Source organism: Nerophis lumbriciformis, linkage group LG01, assembly GCF_033978685.3.
Source record: "Nerophis lumbriciformis linkage group LG01, RoL_Nlum_v2.1, whole genome shotgun sequence".
NCBI classification, from domain to species: domain Eukaryota; kingdom Metazoa; phylum Chordata; class Actinopteri; order Syngnathiformes; family Syngnathidae; genus Nerophis; species Nerophis lumbriciformis.
In genome coordinates, this window is record NC_084548.2 from 50,909,195 (window position 1) to 50,918,691 (window position 9,497).

Here is a 9,497-nt window from a genome sequence, read left to right on the forward strand (position 1 = left end):
TACCATTTATCAAAGCAAAAACATAACAAGAACACCATTAACAAGCTTACGTTACCATCAGTTTGTGTTAAAAACGGATATTTTGTTGTAAAAAAATGTTACCGGCCCAAATAAAATGATTGTTGCGGCGGTCACTCACACTGTCTCATCAACACGTACGTAGTCCAAGAGAAGCATAGAACATTTTGCAGAGTTGTGGCTAAGTTATTAATCAATTAATCAATCAATGTTTACTTATATAGCCCTAAATCACGAGTGTCTCAAAGGGCTGCACAAGCCACAACGACATCCTCGGCTCAGATCCCACATCAGGGCAAGGAAAAACTCAACCCATTGGGACAATGAGAAACCTTGGAGGGGACCGCAGATGTGGGGACGTCGAGTGGATCTAGCATAATATTGTGAGAAATTGGGGCTGGAAGTCTTTCAAATCAGTGTCTTTGTCTTTTTCCAGTTGGTAGGTCTGCTAGCGTTAGCATCCCTAGCTCCCTTAAGCGTATTCAAGCCGTCACAACAAGTGGGTGCTCAGATTAGTCGTGCTGCCGCTATTTTAGCGGTGCTTTCCGAACCTTACAAATGACAATACTTCTATCCAACTGACCATTTTCATAAAAAATAAATCCAAACGTTAACCACACTTTAGATTTAATATTTGCAGTATTATTATTAATATTAATATTTCTGAGCTGTCTGCTATGTTGCTCTGTTGTCAGTCGCAAACGAAAACGGTACTCTCGTTATAATTCATCACAAAAATCTCGAAAGATTGGAGAGGCCATATTTTGTAGTAGATCTACAAGTAACCTGACTTTCCAACCGGACATAGACCGATCCATACTATATAGAGATCGATCCAGAGGCTAATGCTCGACCATTCAGTTTGTTGAATCAGGGCTAAACAGAACAAACTAAAACACGTCACACACACCAGCTGCAGCTTATCAATATTTTTATGGATAAGTATTCGTTGTTTGAACGTTTGTGGTTGCATTCCACGGATGCTGGCATAAGCATGTGTGATGCGGACTGACAATGATGGGCTGACTAGCTGGTATGTTGCTAATCGGTGTAACTTACTTTTAACGATATCGGTAAATTGTAGGTTGTTATTTTATTTAGTCATTGCGAATACTTGTAGGAGAAAGTGTATGCTTAAATAACAGACGTTTTAAAACTGAGCAGGCGCTTATTTTTTTATTTTTTTTAACGCGAACTAACGAGGAAGGGAAAATGTCCGGAGAAGCTGTCGTCGTCACACTGGAAACGGGCATCGGGGCCCCCACGTCGTTCCCCGTTGTTCTGAAGAAAATAATGGAAATGCCTCCGCCGAATATACTGGACGGTGATGAAGACACTGACAAGGAGAAGCTGGGTCTGGATGACAGTGCCGACCTGGGCGGAGGAGTCAGCGAGATGGGGCCGTCAGCCGCCCTCACCCCCGCTATCTGGGACAAGACCATCCCCTATGGCGACGAGGACTTCCACCTGGAGTACATGGACCTCGAGGAGTTCCTCATGGAGAACGGCATCTCCGCCTCACAGGGAGAAGACTCCCTCCAGGGGAGCATTTCGATGGAAAAGAAGAAGGCCGTCAAGACCGAGGAGGTTGCGCCGGCCGACGTGGGCCTGCTGCCCATTGAGGAGCTGGGCAAGTGTGATGAGGAGGTGGTGATCATCACTAACTGCGAGACAGACATCACGTGTGATGTTACGTCAGAAGTAAAAACAGAAGCAGAGTGCACGTCACCAGAGCCTGTCAATCCTGACGAAATCGAAGTCGAAATCAACTACAAGCCAGACCCCACAGACCTGGTCTTGTCTAGTGTACCGGGGGGCGAACTCTTCAACCCCCGCAAACACAAGTTCAGCGAAGAAGAGCTCAAGCCTCAGCCCATGATTAAGAAAGCTAAAAAGGTGTACGTTCCTGACGAACAGAAGGACGAAAAGTACTGGCACAGACGAAACAAGAACAACGTGGCAGCCAAGCGCTCACGCGACGCCCGCAGACTAAAAGAGAACCAGATCACGGTGCGAGCGGCGTTCCTGGAGCGGGAGAACTCAGTTTTGAGGACTGAGGTGGCGGACCTGCGCAAGGAGTGCAGCTCTTACAAGGACATCGTGGGTCACTACGAAGCCAAATTTGGAAAACTGTAAGGGACACAATATGTGTATGAAATATTGTCAGATGTACTGACCCAACACAATACACTTTGTGGGCTGACGAACAGGGAGGGAGGGAGGAGTCATTTCCTGCTTGTTGCTGGTGAAATGTCCTTCAACACAAATATGTCACTCATCCTTCTTCTATTCTCTTTCAAGTGCGGTGCCAGTAGACCACATTTGATTTATTTTTCTAACACGTGAATAAACAAATGACACACACAGAACATTTTAATAGACCGGGTGTAGAAGAGAAGGCTCCACAGCAGCAGCGTGTGCGCAATGCAAGGCAATACAAGCTATTACAATGTACCTGTACTTTTTTAATCATCCATGTAAGTGAATAAGATGATAGTCAAGTACATAAAATAGAATTTAAAGTACAACGAATTTAGTTTTCAGTACATTGCCCCGATGTTGTGTATTTTCATTTAGGTGACAATTATGGGTTTTTTGTTATACAGTATATCTTTAAGGGAGCGATAACAATATTTCAAAGATAGTATAAGTTGGTTCATCTTCACATGTCTTTTTAAAGAAGTGTCTTTTTTTCATTGATAGTAAATGACTGGGACATGTCTTCAGGGGATTAGTGATATTCTGTGATTCCTGTTTCAGTTTGTGTGTCTGCCCCTCTTGTCTCTGCACAGCGGACTAGCTTGGGGCGGCATAGCTCGGTTGGTAGAGCGGCCGTGCCAGCAACTTGAGGGTTGCAGGTTCGATCCCCACTTCCGCCATCCTAGTCACTGCCGTTGTGTCCTTGGGCAAGACACTTTACCCACCTGCTCCCAGTGCCACCCACACTGGTTTAAATGTAACTTAGATATTGGGTTTCACGATGTAAAGCGCTTTGAGTCACTTGAGAAAAAGCGCTATATAAATGTAATTCACTTCACTTCACTTCACTTTAACAGTTTGTTTTTCTTGTTTGGTCATCTGCTTCTCCTACTTCGCACTAAGGTTCTTAATTCTGCTAGTTGGCGGGTGTGATTGTCCTAATCTCTGAGCAGCGCTCAAACAAGCACCTCAACTGCTTAACCAAAATTAAGTTAGTTTTTTCGTGTTTCTGGTGTTACCGACAACACACCGAGAGGTAACAGTCAAGGAAGACTACTATTTTGGTGAAAAGGGTTAGCTGGCTAGCGAAATAGCAAGCTCTCCACTCCGACTGTTTTGTTTTTTTGTGGGGGGTTTCTGTCACCGTCATAATGGGTTGTACTTGTATAGCGCTTTTCTACCTTCAAGGTACTCAAAGCGCTTTGATACTACTTTCACATTTACCCATTCACACACACATTCACACACTGATGGAGGGAGCTGCCATGCAAGGCGCTAACCAGCACCCATCAGGAGCAAGGGTGAAGTGTCTTGCTCAGGACACAACGGACATGACGAGGTTGGTACTAGGTGGGGATTGAACCAGGGACCCTCGGGTCGCGTACGGCCACTCTTCCACTGTGCCAGGCCGTCATCCATCCTCTTCTTTGGACCGCACTTGATATCTCAAAGGCTTGTTTTTCTGGACAACTGCCTGTGGTCTACTGGGAAGTACTCGCAAGATCAGGATCGGGAAAAGGCTTAGCTTTCTAGTTAGCTTAGCTTGCTAGCTGCTAACAAAGAGATGCGGAAGTGATTAACACATCGCTAAGCAGAGATCAAGTGTACCACCACCAGGACAGGCCAGCTGTTGAGTGTGTATGCACTAGAGAGCAGCAGCAAGAGCGGGCAACACCACCAACCCAGGCCACCAGCAGCATCTAGATCTGCTAACACCACCAGCCTAGGCTACCGCTGCAGCAGGAGCTGCCAACACCACCAGGCCCAGGATACCAGCAGCTTCGAGGCCCCCAGCAGCACCAGCTTGTTCCACCAAGTCAGTGTTGGTGAAATGGCCAAGACAAAACGTGATGATGTAATTACCAAATCAATGGTGCATGAATAACTTTATCTACAGAAGACCTATTTTAAAGATTTACTAGAGCAGAAAGAAAAGAGCTTCAAGGTATGTATACAAGATTTTGTGGACTCCACAGTCTCTCGTGTTGATAACCTGGTGAGGGATGTGGCCATCATGTCTAGGAATATTGAGGAGTTAAAAACAGCCTACAGTTTTCCCAGGTTGAGCTTGATGGTGTGAAAAACAGTGATGCCAAATGTATGGAGGTTGGTAAAATCTTGGCTGACAAGCAGATAGCCACCCTAACCTCCACAAAAGAAGTATTTTCGAAGCTAGACTACCTGGAAAACCAATCTAGGAGAAGCAATATAATCATTGATGGCATTCCTAATGTGAAAGCAGAATCTTGGTCAGATACGGAGATCAAAGTGAAATAAATAACAATTCACTGACAATCTTAAAATTGACCCCAAACTCATCGAAATTGAGAGAGCTCATCGAGTAGGCAATTTGAACACACTGGTCGTCCAAGATCAATAGTGAAGAAGCTCCTCAGATTCAAGGACAAGGAAGACATCTTCAAACGTGCCAAGAACCTGAAGGGCACAAACTTGTACATCAATGAAGATTTCGCTGACATTGTCAGACAAAAAAGAAAAGAGCTGTTGTCCCAACTGAAAGCTGAACGTCAGAAAGGAAACATTTCCTACTTGAAGTATGACAAGCTGGTTGTTCACCCACCTCATCATACTTAGAGCAATGCTTGTAGATCTTAAATCTTAACAGTTTGTCTTGTTTTTGTATTTTCTTTTTCTTTCACCATGACTGATCATTGTTTTGTGCCTCCACAAAATGTAAACGATTTACTTCTGTTGAACCTGAAACGCTATCAAGTAAGAACGACACTGTAGATCCTTTTAATAACTTTTATAATGATAGGATATTCAATCTTATCGAAATTGATTCTAGTAATAAATACAACACATGCATTGACCCTGACCTAAATTGTCTGAAATATTCAAATGAAACCATCACTAGTGGATACTACAATGCTGAAACATTTAATAGGTTACATAAGAGTATCAACTCCAACTCACACGTGTTCTCTACTTTTCACTTGAATGTGCATAGCCTTATTACCTTTAATATGACCATCCTGTAAATTATCTATCTTCCCTGAATCATGAATTTTCAATCATTGCTCTCTCAGAAACATGGCTTTCAGAATCCACAAAAACGCTTTATGATATGTCTTTATATAATGCTGTTCACTCCTGTAGATCAGAAAGAGTAGGAGGTGCTGTGACAACTTATGTTCATTACAGGTTTCAATTTTATGCTAGGAATGATCTTGCTTTTGAGCGTCATTCAACTGATTTTGAATCTCTCTTTGTTGAAATGTCTTCATGTTCATTTTTTAATGACAAGAACGATATAGTAGGATGTATCTATCGATCCCCGGATACAGATATAACACCCTTCAATGCTATTCTTTCATTAACACTAGATGTAATTAATAAAGAAAATTAGGTAGGTTTCCTTCTAGGGGATTATAACATTGATCTATTTAAAAAAGGTCATGTATCAACTGCTGATTTTCTGAATACAATGTACTCGAACTGTCTCTATCTTTTGATTTACAGGCCAACAAGAGTTACGAGTTCTTTTGCAACTCTTATTGATAATATCTTTACAAATTCGCTAAATAATGTAGCTCAATCAGGTATTTTGGTAACTGATACATCAGATCACTTCCCTGTATTCCATATTTCCCTGCCAAATAAGACTGAACATGTGGGAGCAACTAACAGCCCTAAATTTAGAATTTTTAACACTAGGAATATTGAACGGTTTAAGAGGTTGATTAGCAATATTTCCTGGGATGATGTTTATGAACATTCTGATGTACAACATGCTTACCAGGCATTCATTAGGTACTTTAATTTTGCCTTTCATTGCTGCTTTCCTATGGTTAAATATTTTTTTAAATAAATAAATAAAATAATAATAAAACATTCCTTGTAAATCCCTCTCCACTGCGATTTAAAAAAAAATCTAAATAAATGTAATCATTTGCTGAGGATAACTAAAAAAAAAGTACTTTTCCAAATATTTCAGAGTCTCATCAGACTAAATACATTTGGAAAGTTGTCAATAAACTTCTCAACAAAAGAAAATCGAATGCACTCCTACCATGTCAGTTCAAGGATGATGAAAATATGTATAACGACCCTGTTGGTATAGTACATTTATTTAACAATTTCTTTGCAAATGTGGGTTCAGCACTGTCAAAAGATATGGGAAAACCCAATAGCAATCGTCTAGATTACATTAAGGGAAATTCCCCTTCTCTCTTACAGTTTGAAGATACTAATAAAACAGAGGTGTTGTAATTAATTTCTTGAAGATATCAGCAGCTGATCATGATGATATAGGTGCTTCATTGATTAAATCAGTTTCCTCCTATATTATCAAACCCCTTACACACATATTAACCTATCCCTGCAATCTGGGGAGGTTCCATCAGATTTAAAAATAGCCAAAGTTAATCCTATGCATAAATCCGGAGATCCAAGACTTTTGAATCATTATCTGCCAATATCATTGTTACCATGCTTCTCTAAAATATTGGAAAAACTGGTTTATAAAAGAATGATGCACCACTTGAATTAACACAATATCCTCTATGAACACCAGTATAGTTTTAGGAAAAATCACTCTACCGCTATGGCTCTTGTTCAATTGGTTGAGAATATCTATACTGCCATTGATAAGAAGGAATTTGCTCTTGGCACATTCCTTGATCTTTATAAAGCTTTTGATACTGTTAATTATACTATTTTACTTGATAAATTACATATATATGGTTTTCAAAATATTACCTTTAAATGGCTGTCTAGTTCCGTTTATAACCATGAGCAATATGTATATGTCAATGGTTGCTCTTCATCCAAACTTAAGATGTCATGTGGAGTTCCTGGCTCCTGTATCTTCATTCTTTACACCGATTCTGTTTGCTGATTGTACAAATTTGATCCTAACTCACAAGAAATTTGAAAATCTCACTAGGGAAGCTAATTCTGGTATATCCGTGCTATTTGAATGGTTTCTTGTTAATAGGCTATCACTGAATGTAAAAAAAATCTAACTTTATTGTGTTTGCAAGCGAAAACAAAACATACTGTAAACAGAGTGCTAAGATTTCTATTGGAGGAATCGAAATCAGTCAAGATTCATCTACCAAATTGCTAGGTATCATAGTCAATGAAAAATTGTTATGGACAGAACACATAGGTTCAGTAACCAACAAAGTGTCAAGATCTCTTGGTATCATTAGAAGAATCAGGTGTTTGGTTCATCAGACATGCCTCTGAACTCTGTATTACATGTATCCATATCTTATTGATTGCAAGATTGTCTGGGCTAGTGCATATCTATCAAATCTACACAAATTACTCATTATGCAAAATACATTTGTAAGAATAGCTACCTCCTCTAATTATTTTGCTCCATCCGCTCCTCTGTTTAGGAAACTAATTGTACTATCTATTTATGATATCAACACAGTTCAGTCCTCTTCTTTTATCTATAAATGTTCTTACCTCCCTAATACGCTTCCTACACCTTTTAAAGATTATTTTAAGACCAATTTGCAAGTTCATGATCATAATACCAGACAAACTGAAAATCTCCGTCCTTTCTTTGGCCGTATCACTCTTAGCCAATTTTCCATTAAACACAGAGGTTCTTTACTCTGGAATACTCACCTATGTATTGCAAACTCCTCATCTTCACTCAGTAACTTTAAACATAGATTAAGGGCCAGGCTGATGAATCAACATTCTGCATTTGTTCCTCCCTTATAATGTAGCCATATACTTCCTCACATACGCACACACACACACACAAGCACACACAGACACACACACACACACACACACACACACACACACACACACACACACACACACACACACACACACACACACACACACACACACACACACACACACACACACACTTAGACTTAATCGACACAAGGTAGACTACCTGTTGTCTTATTCTTTTTATATATGTTTAATTTTGTTTATTAATTTATTGCTCTTTTTGTTTTTTTTTCTCACTTGTACTTATTTCTTATTACGTGTTTCTCATTAGGGCAGCACGGTGAAACAAGGGTTAATACGTGTGCCTCACAATACGAAAGTCCTGGATTCGATCCTAGGCTCGGGGTCTTTCTGTGTGGAGTTTGCATGTTCTCCCCATGACTGTGTGGGTTCCCTCCGGGTACTCCGGCTTCCTCCCACCTCCAAAGACATGCACCTGGGGATAGGTTGATTGGCAACACTAAATTGACCCTAGTGTGTGAATGTGAGTGTGAATGTTGTCTGTCTACCTGTGTTGGCCTGTGTTGGTAGAAAAATGGATGGATGGATGTTTCTCATTACTCATTTCTTGTCTCTATGTATTTTAACAATGTAACCTTTTGTACTATTTATATTGTGCGAATAAATAAATACAAATAAATTAAAAGAACGAAGCGTGTGACAATATATTAACTCTTTATTGCTCAAACGGCACAACTCTATTACAGATACTATTTCAACTGGCGACAAAAATGCTCGCATCTGATGGGATGACGAAAAGCTTAGCGACCAATGTGTATCTCAAGGTACTAGTCCAAGTTGAGGTAGGATTGTACAAACCCCATTTCCATATGAGTGGGGAAATTGTGTTAGATGTAAATATACACGGAATACAATGATTTGCAAATTCTTTTCAACCCATATTCAGTTGAAAGCACTACAAAGACAAGATATTTGATGTTCAAACTCATAAACTTTATTTTTTTTTGCAAATAATAATTAAATTAGAATTTCATGGCTGCAACACGTGCCAAAGTAGTTGGGAAAGAGCATGTTCACCACTGTGTTACATGGCCTTTCCTTTTAACAACACTCAGTAAACGTTTGGGAACTGAGGAGACACATTTTTTAAGCTTCTCAGGTGGAATTCTTTCCCATTCTTGCTTGATGTACAGCTTAAGTTGTTCAACAGTCCAGGGGTCTCCGTTGTGGTATTTTAGGCTTCTTAATGTGCCACACATTTTCAATGGGAGACAGGTCTGGACTACAGGCAGGCCAGTCTAGTACCCGCACTCTTTTACTATGAAGCCACGTTGATGTAGCACGTGGCTTGGCATTGTCTTGCTGAAATAAGCAGGAGCGTCCATGGTAACGTTGCTTGGATGGCAACATATGTTGCTCCAAAACCTGTATGTACCTTTCAGCATTAATGGCGCCTTCACAGATGTGTAAGTTACCCATGTCTTGGGCACTAATACACCCCCATACCATCACAGATGCTGACTTTTCAACTTTGCGCCTAAAACAATCCGGATGGTTCTTTTCCTCTTTGGTCCGGAGGACACGACGTCCAC

The 9,497-nt window shown here is 40.5% G+C and overlaps 1 protein-coding gene across 1 annotated transcript; it reads left to right on the top strand.

Moving 5' to 3' along the window:
• The first annotated feature begins 1,092 nt into the window (after positions 1-1,092).
• LOC133622767 (thyrotroph embryonic factor-like) lies at positions 1,093-3,012 on the top strand. The gene has a single exon (XM_061985710.2). It carries the CDS (start codon positions 1,231-1,233, stop codon positions 2,152-2,154), a length of 924 nt encoding a protein of 307 aa, XP_061841694.2. The 5' UTR covers positions 1,093-1,230; the 3' UTR covers positions 2,155-3,012.
• Positions 3,013-9,497: the final 6,485 nt, after the last annotated feature.

Bases quoted from the DNA above. Each gene is read 5' to 3' on its own strand.
- LOC133622767 (XM_061985710.2), top strand. From the start codon at position 1,231: ATGTCCGGAGAAGCTGTCGTCGTCACACTGGAAACGGGCATCGGGGCC.